Source organism: Propithecus coquereli, unplaced genomic scaffold (assembly GCF_000956105.1).
Source record: "Propithecus coquereli isolate 6110/MARCELLA unplaced genomic scaffold, Pcoq_1.0 Scaffold142, whole genome shotgun sequence".
In the NCBI taxonomy this organism is placed as follows: domain Eukaryota; kingdom Metazoa; phylum Chordata; class Mammalia; order Primates; family Indriidae; genus Propithecus; species Propithecus coquereli.
The window spans coordinates 7,143,233-7,162,516 of NW_012138525.1; the positions used below are offsets into that span (position 1 = coordinate 7,143,233).

The 19,284-nt window shown below is 38.1% G+C and overlaps 1 protein-coding gene across 2 annotated transcripts in view; it reads left to right on the forward strand.

Annotated features, from left to right (window-relative positions):
• Positions 1-19,284, forward strand: part of MAPKAP1 (mitogen-activated protein kinase associated protein 1) — a 204,223-nt gene that overhangs the window by 73,008 nt on the left and 111,931 nt on the right. For both annotated transcript variants that reach the window (XM_012639818.1, XM_012639819.1), the window contains exon 3: positions 13,738-13,914. In XM_012639818.1, the coding sequence (XP_012495272.1) occupies positions 13,738-13,914 (177 nt within the window). The remainder of the gene's footprint in view (positions 1-13,737; positions 13,915-19,284) is intronic.

Here is a 19,284-nt window from a genome sequence, read left to right on the forward strand (position 1 = left end):
ATATATAATGTTTTTTATTTGGTTATAAGTCTTTAATGTCCAGTGTTTATTTGCTATTTACAGCACATCTCAATTCAGACTAGCCATATTTCAAAAGTGCTCGGTAGCCACACGTAGTTTATGGCTACCATTTTGGACAGTGCAGTGTATACCAAGACATGGTATAGCCATGTAATAGAGATCACTGTGAATTCGTTTCATTCTGGTATGAACTCAGCTATCTAGAGACCTTGGGGAAAGTTGGTGGGTTTTGCAGATAGTTGAGGGTTTATCTCATTAATCATCAAATTTTAATTATTTCTCATAGAAGCGCTCTAAAATGCATTAACATCTTTCCCTGCCTTCTTAATCAGAATATAACATAGTGGTTAAAAGTGTGCAATCCAGAGCCATATAGTCTGCATTTTAATTCTGGTGTTAACACATCCTAGCAGGGTGATTTTGAATTAATTACTTAAGCCCCATGTAATATGGTTTCCTCATGTGTAAAATGAGGGTAGAAATTATCTAACAGGGTAGTTATGAAAATGAAATAAGAAAATACATGGTAAGTACTCAATAAATGTTCATTTCTACTCCTATTAAATACTGTAACTACAGCCAGCTACTACTACAACCAGTACTAGTAGTAGTTCAGCAGTAGTAGCATAATTTAGTCCTTTCTTAATGACTCAAGTAATTGTACTATGCTGTGATACTCTGATGCCCTGCGGACTTATGACAGTATTTAGGAATGTTTGACCTTGTGTGTTTCCAGACAACCTTGTTATTTGAATTCCTTTGTATGTTCTTTGTAGTTCCCTTTTTTCCTGTCTGCATGCCTACCTATATATATATACTCTTCTCCCATTTCTAGGTTGCTGCTTCTGCTTTATTTTTCTTAGAGTCATCATTTCTCAACCACTTACCTAAACAATACAACTTAAGTGGCCCCTTCCCATGCTGACTCCCGGCTGTGCTCCATGAATCCTCACATATCACATTCTTCAAATGGCAGATTTTTGACACCAATACTATGTCTGCTTTTGCTGTTTCCTTAGTTAGAAATGCCTTTCTCACTCTTTTCCTCTTGATATCCTGTTTAATCTCAAAAACAAGTCCTTCTTCATTCTTTCATTCAGCAAATATTTTTGGAGTTCCATGCCCTAGGTATTGAGGATAAAATTGAGAACAAGAGAGATGCAATCACTGCACTCAAAAAATTTACAGTTTGTTGGGGAAGAAGACATTATCAAGGGTAATAGCACTTTGTAACTGGCTCATTTCACTTATCATTTATATTCATTCATGCATTCAACAAATATTTATTGAGTGTTTGCTATATACCAGGCATTTTGCTGGGTGTACAGTGGTGAGTGGCACCAGGCATGGTATTGCTTTCATGAATTCCATCATCTAGTGAAGGAAATGGGCAAAAAACTAAAATAATTAAGTCAAACAATTAAACTAAATGTTTGCTTAAAAACTAAGTTAAGGCTGCGCATGGTGGCTCACGCCTGTTAATCCAAGCACTCTGGGAGGCTAGACCGGGATGATTGCTTGGAGGCCAGGAGTTCAAAACCAGCCTTGCTAACATAGTAAAACTCTGTCTCTACAAAAAACTTAAATTAGCCAGACATAGTGGCTTGTACGGTAGTCCCAGCTACTCTGAAGGCTGAGCCAAGAGGATCACTTGAGCCCAGGAATTCAGAGCTGCACTGAGCTATGATTGTGCTGTTGCCTTCCATCCTAGGCAACAGAGCAAGACCCTTTCTCTAAAACAAAAACCAAAACTAAAATAACTGCGTTAAGTGCTCAGAAGGAAAGGAATACCAATTTATGAGAGGTTAGCCAGGAAATCAGGGAGAAATTTCCTGGGAAAGCCATACCAGAGGGATTTGGGCGGCAGAGGGTCACAGTCGATGGAACAGCAATGCAGCAACCCTGTGGCAGAAAGAAACATGTCATGGTCAGGGAACAAAAGAAGGCTAGTGTGGCTGGAGCACAGAGAAAGGGAGAATAGAGTGGAATGAGACTGAGAAGTAGGCAGGGACCACAGAGGAGGCTGAGAGAAGTGGACAGATTGTGGGAATATTTGAGAGGTAAAATTCACAGGACTTGGATGATTTACATATGGGGAGTGTGGCAAAGGAGAAGTGTCCAAGATGACTCCCTAGATTTTAGACTTGCACACCTTTGTGCATTGTGCCCTTCACTGGAATAGCTAGCATTGGGTTTTGGTGTGTCAAGAGGAGTGGTTGGGACTGCAAGAGTTTGCATTCTCTGCCTATTAACTTGAGAACTGGGGATGGCTTTGCTGGATCTAAAAGAAGCTTTCAAATAGTCATTTGTATTCGCTTCTCTAGAGTTTAGAGGGAGAGATATGAACTGGAAATGTGAATTTGGGAGTCATCTGCATGGATAAAATGAAAAGAGGTAAGAGCCTAAGACTGAACACTGAAGGACTGTGTGGATGGTGGTGTTGAAATGGTGTGTCCTACAGAAGAAATAGGTTCAGAGTGAGTGGGGTGCATAAAGAGTTCAGTTTTGGGTGTATTGAAGGCTGAGATTCCTTGAGAGACATCCAAGTGAAGAAATGTTGTAAGTAGTAGAGAATAGATAATGAATTTGGAGTCTGGACTGTGTCTGTCTTATGGGCTTGTGTTCTCCTGTCCATACACAGTGCTTACCACATAGCAAATGCTTGATAAGTAATTTGTGGAGTGGGCGAGAGAATGTAGGAAGATTCAAAGATCTGTATTGAGATTCTCCACCCTTGCCCTGCCAGGAAGGCCTTTCTCCAAGTGCCTGCTAAAACAAGCTTCTGATTGTATACGGACCTTTATTCAATAAAAATTACCAAGTTAGACCTTCTCAGCCTGGTGATATATTTATTTAAGTGATAGATTTGGAGTTATTACATACATTTTATTCGTTGACCTGAACAGTCGATTATCAACATTTCCCGATTGCCAGAGTCACCACACTACTAGGTAGGAGTTTGGTAGATAGGAGCACACTGGAGTGCCTACTGTGTGTCGTGCTGTATGCTAAGCCCTTTAAGTGTATTATTCCTTACAACAGCTCTGTAAGTCATAGGCAGTGACATTTTTGCAGGAGAGAAATGGAGGATCAGGAAGTTAATTAACTGCCTAAGGTCATAAACTTAGCAAATGGCAGAGTCAGGATTTGAACCTAGATCTGCCTCCATTTCTCTTGTTCATAAGTACTATACCATACAAAGAAATGAGGCTGTTCTCATGACAGTAGCACCAGGGACATTATAGCCATTTAAGACTAACTACCTCCCTGCCCTCTCTTTTCTCTCTCGCATCAGGTATTTACATGTTGTCCACACATCCCAGACACCATGCTAGGCAGTGGGGATACAAAGAGTCATAAAGTTTATGGCCTCGAGGTGTTTAGGCTGGTGGGTGAGAGAAACACCAAATCACACATTTTCTGCTCCAGTGTCATTGAGACTTGCTGGAATAGTGAACATTCAGAATGCTGTAGGGTTAGAGAAGGGCTTTTCTAATTCTGCCTGGATGTGGAGGCCTGAATAGAGTGGGAGTGGGAGGGATGTCAGGGAAGCCTTCCCAGTGGAATTGATGCTTGAGCTAAATCTCGAAAGATGACTAGACAGACTAGAACAGGGAGCCTTCGAGCTGATAGGCCTCAGCAGGAACAGTGGTGAGAGCTGGCGTATGACCTGATGAGTGAACCACAAGCAGTTGGTGTGTGTGCTTGCTCTTGCTTGTTCTTGAATGGCAGGAGATATGTTGGAAGGCAGGGAAAAGTATAATGGAAGGCCTTATGGAAGCCAGGTACTTCTAATGGGCTCTTGAATAGCGAAAGGCTAGGTAGGGAAAGACTTTAAGCAGAAGGATGACAGTATCGCGTTTGTGTTTCTGAAAGATCCCTCTGGTAGTGAGATTGAGGGTGAATACTTGTAGGGTACATTTGTGATAGAATATGAGCTTCCGAAATTTAAATTCTGTCAAGTGAATTCAAAGAATGTCTCTAATTCAGAACAATGGAGTGGAGGACTTCCCAGAAATGATAGAATTAGCAAGTGAGGATGTTAAGACAGCTATTGCAAACATGTTTTATATGTTCAAGATGACAGAGCTCTCTCTATGCATGAATACAATGAGGAGAGAAATAGAAGATATTTTTTAAAAACCCAAGTGGAACTTCTAGAGATGTAAATATAGGATCTGAAATGAAAACTACGCTAGATGAGATTAACAGCACTTAGAAAAGATCAGTGAACTTGAAGACATGACAGTAGAAACTATCCAAGGAGGAGCTCAGACAGAACAATATGAAGGTCTTACTTCCACTTAGAAATTAGTGGGCATTTTCTCCCTAGGGCTTCTTTACCAGAAAATTTAGACTCACCTCTTCCTGTGTGAGGTTGCTGTGGCTTGACAAGCCTTATAATATTATTTATCAATTTTTGCTTTCCATTTTGTGGGGGTTTTGGAGAAAAGGAAATCTTGATCATCTTAAAAATCTTTTCTCTGACTTCAGAGAGATCAGCTTCTGAGCAGCAACCCTCAGGACATGTCTTTCTCTTGCTAATGCATGACACACTCTTAATATTGATTCTGTCATCAAAATAAACACCAAGCCCAAGTAATGACAGCTCTGGACATTTTAGAATCATGTGCCATGCGCTCTTTTATTTTTCATTAAAAAAAAAAAATAAGCATTCATCTGTCTGGTCATCACACTTCAGTGTGTTTTGCATTTCCCAAAGATAAGAGTGAATTTTTGTGAGTATGTAAATTGAACATGCCAGATCACATTTGGTAGAAATCTGGGATCCTTCCTGAAATGCTCCTGAATTTTCTTATATAAATTAAATGCCATCTATATATAGGCTACAGGTTTCTGTTACTTCATAAAAGCTGAACTGGCCTTTTAACATAAAATGAATATTGGTTAGCAATTCAATGAAATAAATTTTTCTAATGAAAAATTTTAACCCCATTTAATGAAACATGAATAAGTGAAATTTAGTTATTATACTCATTAAAGGTTTACAGATATGATTTTTGTGTGTGTGTGTGTATCCATCCATCCCCAAAAGGATCTCTTTTTGGCAACAGGCTTCATTTTTTATCCATTCATTGTTCAGACTTTAAATTCTCTTGTAGACTTCGTGGTCCCTGAAAGGAACTGCTCCTTTCATGCCAATCCAACTCTAAAATTAAGTCTCTTCCTGTGGATCCAGTTGTTCTATATTTGTTCATTATTCTTTTGATCATTCTTCTCTCTCTGGTAGTGACTCAAAAACAGAACTTTAGTTTTTTCTCTGCGTCATGCTATCTACCATGCATCTGTGAGAGAGTTAATTCTATTTCCATGTGATGAGAAACTTAAGAGCAGTAGAAGAAATCTTGGCAAACTGAGAATCCTTCTTCATGAAGGCATTGTGCAATGAATTAAGCCATTTAATCCTTACAAGACCTTTATGCAGCAGATACGGTTATTTCCTCTGTAATTTCAGAACTTGGTAGAGACAATGACCACTTGGGAATCGGGGAATGTGTGTGAAGCAGACAGTGCTCAGGGTCTTTAGGACAAGTGATTGTGTGAGCGGTAGGCTGAGAGATTTCCCTTTGTTCTTTGTACTGCGCCATATTTCTAAATTGTGTCCTATAAGCATGTATTACCCTTATGAAAAATAAATGTTTTATAAAGGAAAATAAAATACATACTCAGGACATTTGGAAAGTATAGAAAATTAGAAAGAAAAAAGTTTTTTTGACTTAAATATAAACATAACCTTTGTAAACCTTTTTGGTACCTTTATTTCTAGTCTTTTCATGTGTATACAATTAAAAAATTTCACGTGGTGTAATCATTTCTCACTTTTTTCTCTATTAAAAAGTGAGATGCCAGTATTCATATTTTGCTGGAGTGTAAAAATTGCCCTTTCATCCTCACTTCCTCCAGCACTGCCTTCTGCCCTTGTCTTGAGCTGTAATCTCTGACACGTGTGCATTGTCTAGAAAGCCCCATTTGGTTATAGATACCACTGTGAAAACCAAGAACAGAAAAAGAAAAGCTTATTACTTACCCTCTTCTCATTAAATGTACCTCATTAATAATACCCTTCATGTTTTTTACAGGTAGAGTGATTCAGTCTACACATTCATATATTCATTTGTTCAGCAAATATTTGTTAAATACCTTCTAGATGCCAGTCATTTTATTCTTCAGTAAGCATGCAGAAACAATAGAAAAATCCTCGTTCTTCAGGAAACATAGATGCATAATTAGGAAAAGGAGCAATATGATTAGTGATATGCAAAAAATATTGACCAAGTTGTGTAAGAAATCCAAGTGATTCTCCTAGAGAAATCGAGGAAAGCTTTTTTCAGATAAGAAAATGGAGCTCAGAGAGATTTGGTTATAGTTGGTTAATGGTTGAGTTAGCATTAAAACCAGATGTGACCGCAGAACCTCTGTTCTTTCCACCAAACTGTCATAGGAAGATGCCCCTCTTTTCATTGTGTTGTAAGCTCCAGATGTCTGTATTTGGGGGATTCCTGAGGCAGGGACCAGAGCTACCCTTTTTTTTTCCTCTCCCCATTTCAAAATGCCACAAATATTTTATTTGATCAGAGAATAATGGAACAGAAGTAGGGAGACCTGGGTTCTCTAGACTGGCTTTGCCTCCATTTAATTAGGTGAAGATGAACATATTGTTCTTTTCTAGGCCTCCATTCTCCATCAGTAAAAGCAAGGAGGTTGAAATGAATTTCTCTAAGCCTCTAATTTTTTATAAGTAATATGTCATGGTTTACTCCTTCTCATCCAAGTGTGTGGCATTTCCATTGGTGTGTGGCTCCCCAAGTGCCTTGGGACATCTTGACACACCATGGCTTTGGCAGATGAATTGGGTGGGGGTCAAGAATGAGGGCTCTTGGCCGGGCGCGGTGGCTCACGCCTGTAATCCTAGCTCTCTGGGAGGCTGAGGCGGGCGGATTGTTTGAGCTCAAGAGTTCGAAACCAGCCTGAGCAAAAGCGAGACCTCGTCTCTACTAAAAATAGAAAGAAATTAATCAGACAACTAAAAATATATAGAAAAAATTAGCCGGGCATGGTGGCGCATGCCTGTAGTCCCAGCTACTCGGGAGGCTGAGGCAGAAGGATCGCTTGAGCCCAGGAGTTTGAGGTTGCTGTGAGCTAGGCTAACGCCATGGCACTCACTCTAGCCAGGGCAACAGAAGTGAGACTCTGTCTCAAAAAAAAAAAAAAAAAAAAGAATGAGGGCTCTTGACTGCCTGGGTTTGAATCTCAGCTGTGCACTTACATGCTGTTTAATTTGAACAAGCCACTTAACCCTATGGAGCCTCAGTTTCCTAATTTGTAAAACAGAAATAATAATAGATGACTTTTTTACAGAGTTGATGTCAAGATTCAGTGAGCTTATGTATCTAAACCACTTTGTACACAGTGTCTGACACATATTGCTCAATAAATGTAACTAATGATACTAATAGTGTGCTAGTACTAATTTGGAGTCCTGAAGCAGCATTATAAGTCAAAATATAACAGTAGTTTCTTTCACTAATGATTCCTTTATAAAGGCAGAAAGAAACCAATATGTCCATACATCAGATACGGAATTTTCGTCATTATCTCCTCAGATTTTTAGTTAAGGGGTTGTACAGGTTGGAGCATTATTTGCTGCTCAACTTTACTGATGACCCAGAAAGAACTTCCATTAGTCTTGTATAACATAGCAGGAGTCATTCTTTCTTTTCTGTGCTGTGTTCCCAGTGCTCAGGGCAGTGCAACACAGGGTGGGCACTTTACAAATGTTTTCTGAATGAATGATTTCACATTTTGTATTTAAGAACTGGGGAGAATAATGGCACTCGGTAGTGAACCTTTAAGATCTCAAACCTTAGCCTGTGACATTCGCTGGATTTTTTTTAGGGGATTTAGAGGCATCCCATGACAATGAAAACAGAGTTCTTCAGATATCAATGTTTAACTTTCTGCTTTGATCGATAGGCTTATTATTTGCCCTTGAAACTCTATGGTGCTGGTGCAGACATTCATCAGGTTCATTTACATGGCAGTAAATAATCTGTGCTGTCTATTCCTTATTCCATCAGTGTCTGCCCTGTCTATAAAACCCTGGGGGCTCAGTGGCTCCAAGGCTGGAGTACAGTGGACATGTTAACTCCAGTTACAGATGCTACTTGGTTTCTTTGTTGCTTTTTTTGCTCTAATATGCATCCATGATTTATTTTTAAGGATTGACCCAAGTGTAAAAGTTAGTTTCCATCTGAACTTATTATAATTACCTTCCCATTTATTTTTTACTTCTGTTATATGCTTGGTACTACAAATATTATCTCATCTAATCCTTACAACCCCTGAGTTAGGTGATTATACCCATTTTATAGAGTGGAAAGTGAAACTCAAAATGAAGCTTATTCTCTTCTCTCAAAGCACATAGCACATGAGCCATGGAGCTAAGATTACAATACAGTTCTTTCTGACCACAAAACTCTTAGCCACTATACCACGGGTAGAGAACCTGTGGCCCTCTAGGTCCTTAAATACAGCCTTTTGACTGAATCCATATTTTACTCAACAAATCCTTTTATTTTTATTAATACATTTTTGTTCATCTTTTATGTTTTTATTTTATTTTTAAAATGAACGTATTCAAAATACCAAAGAATAAAATAAATTTCAAGGAAATAATTCTCCCAGATTGGCCAGCACAATTACATGAGTGAGCCATAAGGGCTTAATTGACTGCTGCTATACTCATGGTTTAGTTCTAACTTGCCCTGCCTGACTGGTGCCACTACCCCACAAAGTTGGTGGTGAGAGTTTATGGGGATCAAGTATGCCAGTCTGTTATCAGCATTTGACAATGGTGCACTCTGTTTCTGTTTGTATTGGAATTTGTGAATAGTTGCACGGCTCGACAGTGTTTCTTAGTTTTCTGCTTAACAGCCCATCATGTCAAAGAAGACCAAGAGAACGCGAAAGGAAGAAAACAGTCTTTTTAACAAGGAATGGGAATTGCAATATTATCTTGTTTCTGCTAAAGATAAGATGATTTGCTGATTGGCAAACAACTGATTGGCAAAACCATAACTGATTGGCAGCATGAATTAGCCTTCAATTTAACAGAACAACTTCATGCAATACTTCAAAAAGAAAATATATATTATTCAGTCACTTTGGAAAATTCAACTGATACTACTGATTCAGCACAGGTTTTATACTTCATTTGCATCATGATGGAAGATCTTCTGTGCTGCAAAGAGTTACTCACTTTGGGCACTCTTGCAAACAGAACATAGAGAATAGATATCTTCAACAACTTTCAAGATAAATTTCATTCAGTTGGACTGAATTTGGTAAATTTAGTGAATGTATGTACAGACGGTGCACCTTCCGTGACAGGAAAACATGAAGAGTTTATTGCACAGATAAAAAATGTATTTACAGATCCCGATGCTCTCTTTTTTATGCTTTCTTTTCATTGTATCTTGCATCAGCAAAATCTCTGTGCTGAAGCTATTATTTTATTAATAAATGACACTTTGCAACAATTTTTAAGTATTGTTAACTATATTTGTGCAAATGTAACAGGGCATCATCAGTTTCCTAACATGCTAAAGTTGAATGATGAGGTATTCAGTATGGATTTGCCCTATCATTCTAAAGTGCATTGGCTATTACAGGGACAGGTGTGAGACAAAATTTTATCTCTGCAAGAACAGATAGTTAAATTTTATGAAGAACAGAATCAGCAATATGAATTATCGAAAGAAGATTTCTATAGGAAATAGCATTTCTGTGTGTTACCATGTCCAGTCAAAACAACTTGAATATTTCTTTACAAGGTAAAACTAAGTCTATATATGATATGTGGCAAAAAAAATCCAAACACTTCAAACAAAGCTATCTTTTTTCAAAACGCTTCTTCAAAGGGAAATTTTGAATGAACATTTTTCCCAGTTAGCAAAGGTCATTGATGAGCAGAATGATACATGAAAACCATCTGAAGACTATGCAGCTGTTATAGACCTATTAATTGGAGAATACAATGAAAGGTTCACTGACTCTGAGGGTCATGACATCACACTCAAATTAGCATTTCAGCCTCACCTAGTTGATATCACCAAGGCACCTAAAGAGCTCAGATGGAATTGATGGAGCTCTCAGTAGACAACATTTTAAAGTCATTGTTTGATGTTAAGAAAGATCCAGTTGAAATGTGGAAAAATGCAGGAGAATACCCACGCCTTTGGCAACAAGCCTGAAAAAATACTTTCTTGCTTTTCAACCACTTATTGCTGAGAATCTACATTCTCCTACCTAACCCAAATCAAGACACCCTTAAGGTCACAAATGACTGGTACCTATCTAGAGGATCAACTGAAGCTGTGGACCTCCATGCTGCAACTAAATATTCAAATGCTTTCCAACAAAAGTAGATACAACAAAGTCATTAAAAGGTTACTTAACTTTAAAATTAACCAATGGTTTTCATTTTTGAAATTATTAAGTATTTAGGTTGATGCAAAAGTAATTACAGTTTTAACATTGTTGAAATTTGCCATTTGATATTGGAATACATTCTCAAATGTGGTTATGTTATACATCATTTTAATGCACAATTCTCGCTTTATTTTTTTTTGCTAATGACTTATTACTTGCTGTTTATTTTATATTTATTTTAGACTATGGAAATGATGTTAGACAAAAGGTAAATTCGAGCAATTTTCTTATTCAAGTTCAAAAGGGGTCGTAATACAGTGGAGACAACTCCCAACATCAACAACGCCTTTGGCCCAGGAACTGATAATGAACGTACAGTGCAGTGGTGGTTCAAGAAGTTTTGCAAAGGAGACAAAAGCCTTGAAGATGAGGAGTGCCATCGGAGGTTGACAAGGACCAACTAAGAGCAATCATTGAAGCTAATCCTCTTACAACTATGTGAGAAGTTGCCAAAGAACTCAACATCAACCATTCTACGGTCGTTGAGCATTTGAAGCAAACTGGAAAGGCAAAGAAGCTCTATAAGTGAGTGCCTCATGAGCTGACTGAAAATTTAAAAAATCATCATTTTGAAGGGTCTTCTTCTCTTATTGTACACAAGAACAAAGCACCATTTCTCGATCAGATTGTGACGTACCACAAAAAGTGGATTTTGTACAACTGGCAACTACCAGCTCAGTGGTTGGACTGAGAAGAAACTCCAAAGCACTTCGCAAAGCCAAACTTGCACCAAAAAAATGTCATGGTCACTGTTTGGTGGTCTGTTGCCGGTCTGATCCACTACAACTTACTGGATCCCAGTGAAACCAATACATCTGAGAAGTACGCTCAGCTAATCGATGAGATGCACCGAAAACTGCAACGCCTGCAGCCGTCATTGGTCAACAGAAAGGGCCCAGTTCTTCTCCATGACAACACCCGACCGCATGTCGCACAACCAACGCTTCAAAAGTTGAACGAATTGGGCTACGAAGTTTTGCCACATCCACCACATTCACCTGACCTCTCGCCAACCGACTACTACTTCTTCAAGCATCTCAACAACTTTTTGCAGGGAAAACACTTCCACAACCAGCAGGATGCAGAAAATGCTTTCCAAGAGTTTGTCGAATCCTGAAGCATGGATTCTTATGCTACAGGAATAAGCAAACTTATTTCTTGTTGGCAAAAATGTGTTGTTTGTAATGGTTCCTATTTTGATTAATGAAGATGTGTTTGAGCCTAGTTATAATGATGTAAAACTCACAGTCCAAAACCACAATTATTTTTGCACCAACCTAATATATAGTAGATTTTTACAAAATAATGTACATTTTTAAGTATATCTAATTGAAGTTTCTTGAATGCATTCTTATTTGATTACAGCTAAATTAATGCAGCCTTCCACCATGAAAACTTTTGCCACCCCTGTACTATACCATGACATTTTCCTCATCTAAAGTGCTTTCTTCTGCTTCTACATTGTTTTATGTTTAAGTTAGTACCCTATTTCAAAGATCCAAAAGTTTCCCATACCATTCAGAGATGAATTTTAAATATCTTAACAGCATTGCAAATACCTGAAATTTATAGTGACAAACATAGCCAGATTACTTTCTTGTTATCCATCTATTTAGCAAATTTACAGTTTCCATTAATTTTAATCTGTCCTTATTACCTGTTTTATGTAATAAATATCTTAGTCATGACAGACTCACTGAGTATAGATCACCTGAAGTTGGCTCTCTTTCTCAATAAGCAGAGTTGCAGCTAAAGATTTGTGAATTAATTGGGAAAATTGCAAATCAGGTAGTCAGTGAAATAATTCATTGTCACATCCAATCAATAAACTTTGTAAATCAACTCATTTAATTCAAAAAATGATCTATATAGATCAAGCAACCAATTAAACAATTAGCATACACTTTGCAATTAATTAATTTAAGCATCAATCATGTAATTAAAACTCCAAATTTAAGCTGCAGAATTTAGAGTTCTACTTCCTTGTGAACTATTAGGTTCGTGTTTCTGAGGCTAGCAGGTTTACAGTTTCATAATTCAGCTTTGGAGCAGGGTAGCTTAAGTGTTTAAGTTGATTTCAGTTTTAAACTGTCTATATGTTGGTATAGTTTCCCACCCTCTTTCAACAGATCAACTTTTTACTTCCCCAAGAGAGGGAGGAGTGTGTGTTGATTCTAAACTGGGCAAGGCTGGAATCCAGGAGTACTGACTGGACATTCTAGGGAAGCAGGAAACGTCCAGAAGTAGTCAAGAGGGCCAGGTGTATGCGTCAGATAAAGTGGGCCATTTGCTTTTACTCTGCTAAGGATCTATGCTTTTTGGAGTCAGATCATGCCAAGTGAGTTAAGTACTCCTTAGAGAAGGGAGAACTCTTTAAATGGTCTTGGTTACTTTGAGTACTTCTCCTGATCTTAGAGCACAGATATTTTCTTAATCCTAACCATAAATCAAAGGCCTCTGACTCCCCTCAAATAATTTTCCCCTTTATAATTTTGTTTGTATCTCTTTTGTGATATTTATTTTATTCATATTTATTGATATTTGTACTATAGCTAGCAGAGGGCTTACTTTTTTCCCTCTACTTTACTGTAAGCTTCCCTTTTTTTTTGGATACAATGTCTTGCTCTGTTGCCCAGGCTAGAGTGCAGTGGGGTCATCACAGCTCACTGCAACCTCAAATTCTTGGGCTCAAGAGATCCTCCTGCCTCGGCCTCCTGTGTAGCTGGAGACCACACCGAGCTATTTTTTTTTTTTTTTTTGTAGAGATGTAGACTTGCTATATTGCTCAGGCTGGTCTCAAACTCTTGGTCTCAAACTCAAGCGATCCTCCCACCTCACCCTCCCAAAGTGTTAGGATTATAGGCATGAACCACCACACCCAGCCTGTAACCTTCCTTTAGGGCTGATACTAAATCTCACCTTTGAGCTAAAGGGTTAAGTTCTGTGTCTTATCTACCATAGGTGCTCAGTAAATGTTAAAAAAATAGAGTAGTATAAAGACTTTCATTTCACATTATTTTCCTCCCCTTTGCATTGCCATGTGTTTTCTCTCTATCAAGTGAAGTAGGATTTGGGGGTTCTAACTGTATCACCAACTTGGGATAAAGAACAGCAGTGTCCTCAACTTGCTTGTACACCACACCCTCTGGTCTTATCTTCCTTTACTTATTTGGTATTCACTCACCTTTTTGGTATTCCTTTCAGTGACAACGTCAGTGCCTACTGCCTGCATATTGCTGAGGATGATGGGGAGGTGGACACAGATTTCCCCCCGCTGGATTCCAATGAGCCCATTCATAAGTTTGGCTTCAGTACTTTGGCCCTGGTTGAAAAGTATTCGTCTCCTGGTCTGACATCCAAAGAGTCACTCTTTGTTCGAATGTGAGTACTGACTCCATTGATTATCTCCATATTTCATCCCTACCTTTTAGCATTTTGGATCTGATTTTGGTTTTGTTCATCAAATGAATGATATTTGGCATCTGGAGAGTCCACTTGTAATAATGATAACTTCCAGAGAGACGTTGGGGACAACATTAGCATTGTATTTCTATCCTCTGCACCTAAGCTAAATACAGACTGCTTTGCAGTAGCCAGTTGTGTAAGATAGATCTCTGAATGTCATATCTGGAACCAGGCCTGTGGAAACACTGGTGCTCTTGGAGCCTGGGAAGCAGAAGTTCTGGGTTTGCCACCTTCTCTTCAAGGATTACAAACTAAATGAAAATGTGCATTGTGGCCACTTCTCTTTTGTGACTTAAAGTACTTTTCTCTCCAACTTTGTTCAGATCAAATTTGATTTTTCTTCTCAATTGCTTTCCTTTAGATTGAGCAGACATTCTTAACCCTTTTTGTGCCTTTGGCAGTCTGGTAAAGCCTATAAAAGCCCTTCTCAGAAAAGCGTGTGTAAATGCATAACATAAAATTCACTGGAATATAAAAGCATTCTGTTATATTTAAAGTTGTCAAATTATTAAACAAATTTGTGATATAATACATATGGCTTTACTAATAGATTAAATAACAACATCCAGCTGCAGATCTCACAATAACTCCTGAAGTCTGTTATTTCAAAGTGGTGATGAGCATAAATGGTATTTGAGAAATCTGCAACACTGTAACGTGCTGTGGTGTTAGTTATGATTTCTGTTCATGACAGAGTCACTGGCACTGCTAATACTACTGTGATTTGTTGCCTACACGTATAATTCAGGAAAATGCAAAATATGAGAAGTTAGTGAAAATAAAAATGTGATTTTTTTTTCCATTCAAGTCTACAAAGCTCCTCAGTTTTACCCACATGTCCCAGTTGTGAAGGGAAAACCTACAGCATTTATGCTGCCCTCTGGAACCTAAGCTTTTCTAGCCTGGGCCTCAGCGGTCCCTTTCCTGGCCATCTCCTAAGAACAATAGCGATCCCTTTGGCACCCCCTGCTGTTAGTAACCAGCAAATTCACTATCCAAAAGAGGGATTGCTTTAGAGGACTTAATTAACCCTGTCTCTTTAAAATATTAAATATTAATATATTGCCTTTGCTTGAGATTTTTACTGAAAATAGGATTATGCTACATATAATATGAGTATTTTGGGTCTTTCTACCTGGGAGCAAAGAAAATACCTGAGTGCCTGGGCGTGAGCTAGGGAATGGCTTCTTAAGCTTTCAAAATAGCTATTCCACCCCTATTGTGAGGATAAGTTTGGCATGTATAACAGCAAATTTTTTCCTGCTTTTTCATTTCAGAGGCACTAAAACAACAACTTTAAAGAATATTCAAAATAATTTAAAAGGTATCCAATGATCCCTTCACCCTAATATAACTTTTTATAATTTTGTATAATTACTTCCATGTATATGTAATACAGTTTTACTTCTAGCATACATATATTTTGTGTTATTTTTACTTAACATATTAGAAATTGTTCAACATTCATAATTCCTACAACCTGTATTTATTATGTGCCAGGGATCTAGACAGAGACACCCCTACCCTCATGGAGCTTATTATCTACTGGGGAGACAGTTACCAATAAATCATTAAAATGTGATAAACATAAAAGTATATGGGGTGCAATGGAAGCCTATCACAGAATATTTAGATTGTTTCCTTGTTTGTTTTTAATAAGTAATTCTATAATGACAGTCATTATCTATACACCTTTTATTTCTGTTGAATAACTTCCTTAGGATCATTTCCTGTGAGTAGGATTATTGGTGAGAGGGTAGAAACATCTTTGGACTCTCACTTTTTATTGACAAAAGTACCAATTTACAATACTACCAGCAGAATTCATAAAATCATTTTTTTTAGTCTTACCATTATAAGGTATCCTTAGAAGTTTTTTTCGTACTTTAAAAGATGTTTAAAGATGTATACAGTGGCACTTCAATAGTTTTTACTTGCATTTTTATTACCATAGTGACTAGAAGAATTTTTTCTGCATAATTGTTAACACATGATTATAGTCTTTTGAACTCAAAGTCCTTTATAAAACAAAAGGCTTCAAATCCATGGTTTCCAACAGGATGGGGTTGGGGCTGGGATAGATAAACCTTTCCAGGAGAGGCATCTAAGACTACACAGTGTCTCGCTATGAACTCTGCCTTCTGGAGAATGGAGGGAGAGGGGAGGCAGAGAGTAGCAACAACCACTTTAAACTTAGTACTCTTTTTTTCCTCCTGAATTACTCCCATCCCTAAGCTTTCACTCCCAAACACACACATACCTCAGTCAATCCTTTTTCTATTTTAAAGTTCAAGAGAGTTTATTTGACATGTCTGGAGTGTTTCTGAAAACACGAGGTAAAGTGAAATCTTTATATGTGAGCATTTACAACAAAAGTGTCAATAAATTTTCTGTCTTTTCTTTTTCTCAGTTGTCTGATGAAATAGTGCAGATTACTGACCATTTGCCCTGTGCGTATTTTCTAGGTTCAGCAATCTCCATTCGCCTTTCTGGTCTATATTCTAAGTTAGTAAAGCTTCTCCTGCAAATGCAGGACAGGACAGACCTTCAGGAGTCTCCAGGGATGTGTCTAAAGTTTTAGAGAGGGAAATCCTAGCAAAATAAATGTAGCCATAACTCCTTCTCCTCTTCATTTCCCTCCTTTCCTCCTTGCATCTGTCTCCCAGTAGAGAAGGGACAGGAAATTGCTGGGAAGACATTGAACTGAAACAGAAAGAGGGAAGTACGTTTGACAATAGGGAGTGAACTAATATTTACTGAGGGCCAACTATGCATATGTTATCTCATTTAATCTCACAATAGCCCAGTTTTTATTATGACCAATTTAGAGATTTGGAAACTGAGGCTGAGCAGTATTGTTCTAAGGCCTTGATTTGACCCCATACCTGACTTTAAAGTCTATGCCCTTCCCAACACCCTGCTAAGAGGGTGGGGCTGGAGAATCTACTGTTGGTTTAATCAGTCAAACTGTCTTCAGGCAGACCTTCAGCTACTACTACAGAGCAGTAAGTAGGAGTATAGTGGGGTCTGGAGCCAGACTGCTTGGGTGCCAGTCCTGACCTTGCCCTTACTAGTGTGTGTGATCCTGGATGAATTACTTTTCTATGGCTCAGTTAAATGAGGATGATAATAATAACTCCTACCTCACAGATTGGTTGTAAAGATTAAATGAGTTAATATATATAAAACACTTATAACAGTGCCTGGCATATGTAAGCATTATCTAAGTGTTAGCTGCTATTATTACAATAATAAAACAATCCTTTGAGGGGTGGAACTAGATTGTGCCCATTACACCCTTCATAGCTCTATTACTATGATAGGTAATGCCACAAGTATTTCTTCAATGGGTAACTGAATAGATCTCTTTGCTGCTTCTGTATTTTTCTTCTTCCCCTACTTTCTGTTTTATAGCAGAGGAGGGGCAGAATTTAAGTGGACATTGCCCAGCTGGACTGAAAAGCTAACTTTCACTGAACCTGGTAAGGGGGTAAACGTTGGGGATCTGTAGACTTTCAAATTAGTCCTCTTATGAGCAGACATTCTCTGAGATAGTAGCAAGACCATAAACTGCTTACAAACTGGAAGGGCACAGTCTTATTTATCTCTGTATCCTTAACTCCTTTCACGGGGCTTCAGAGAGATACCTTTGTAGGTGTCTGTGGGCTGCCAGGAGGACCCTTGGTCAAGCACTTTGTCCCATCTCGCTTTCTGAGCCCTCTTACCCTTGTCTACAACCCTGTCCCTGCCTTTTGAACACCAGGAAGCCCCAGGTTGCCTTTTGTCCTTCAGAGACCCTCACATCTCCTTCCCAGGAGGCTGCAGTATACCATCCTTTCCCTCTAAATGAGGCAGCACAGGCTTTTAGACAAACCTGGGTTCAAATCTCAGCTTCACTAGTGACTTGCTCTACATGACCTTAGGCAATTTTCTACTTACCTTTGTAAGTCTCAGTTTCTTCACCTGTAAAATGTGGCTAATAGTAACTACCTCATGGAATTGTCATGAGGAATTTTCTTAAATATAAGTAATGTGCAGAATTCTTTTAAGGAAAATAAATTCTCCTAGAGCTTCAATGTTTACCCAAATTTGTTTTATTGTAATGTTCCTCTAATACGTACAAACGTAAAGTTCTATCTATAAAGTTCTATAATGTTATAGCTATAAATTCCATGTTTTTATACAATCCAAGCAAAATTACAAGTTAAATGCAAATAAAACTATAACATTAATAAAATACAAATGAACAACTTTAATGCAACAGATGATGTCTTGCTAAAATTAAACATTCTGATGTTGGGTTTAATGGGTATTAAATGTTTTACTTGTCAGCTGAGTCTTTTGATTTTTCAGAAGAAACACCTCGATTACCATATCATTTGTCCTTTTAAACAATGAATACATTTTTAACTACCAGTCCATTATTTTAATGGGCCAGTTGATTTATAGTATATCTCCCCAAAATTTTTTGAAGATTTTTTTTTAATTTTAGAATATTACGAGGGTACAAACGTTTTGGTTACATGAATTGCTTTTGTACAGCAAAACTTTGAGTCAAAGTTATAAGTGTGCCCATCACCCAGATAGTGTGCATTATAGCCGTTAGGTGTGATTTTACGCATCTCCCTCTTCCCCTCCCACCTGCTTGATTTCCGTTGAGTTTTACTTCCATATATACACACGAGTGCTAATTGATTAGTTCCAATTTAATAACAAGTACATGTGGTGTTTGTTTTTCCATTCTTGCAATACTTTACGTATCAGATATTAAACTGATAAGAACAGCTACTACACTTGATCTCAGCCAAAAGGCTGAGAAGCGATTCCCTAAAATTTTAAATGTTCTTTTCCGGAAAACTGTTCTTTGCATTTGTCCCACCATACTTCCTGCTAGTATGACCAGTTCCTGTCAGTTTGCTCAGGACTTTCCCTGTTTCAAAAGTGAAAATTCCATATCCAGGAACACTCCCTATCCCTATCCTAGGTAAACCAGGATGGTTGGTCACCCTATTTTCCACTGTTGTAGATTGGTCTATACATACTGTAGGTGGGCTCTCTGTCTGATTGATACTTGTGCACAATGTGCGACTTGGCACTGAAGAGCACAAATTCTTCAGAGATCAGCAACCCTATTCTATTCCATAGAGAACCTTGTATGCACTGAATTCTCTCACCCTTTTTCTCTATGCAACAAACAATTTTTGCATGCAGCTTGTAGTGATGCCATCTGACCTTTACTAAGTCTGTGATGTTAAATAACTCTAGCTGCTGGAACATGCAGCCCCC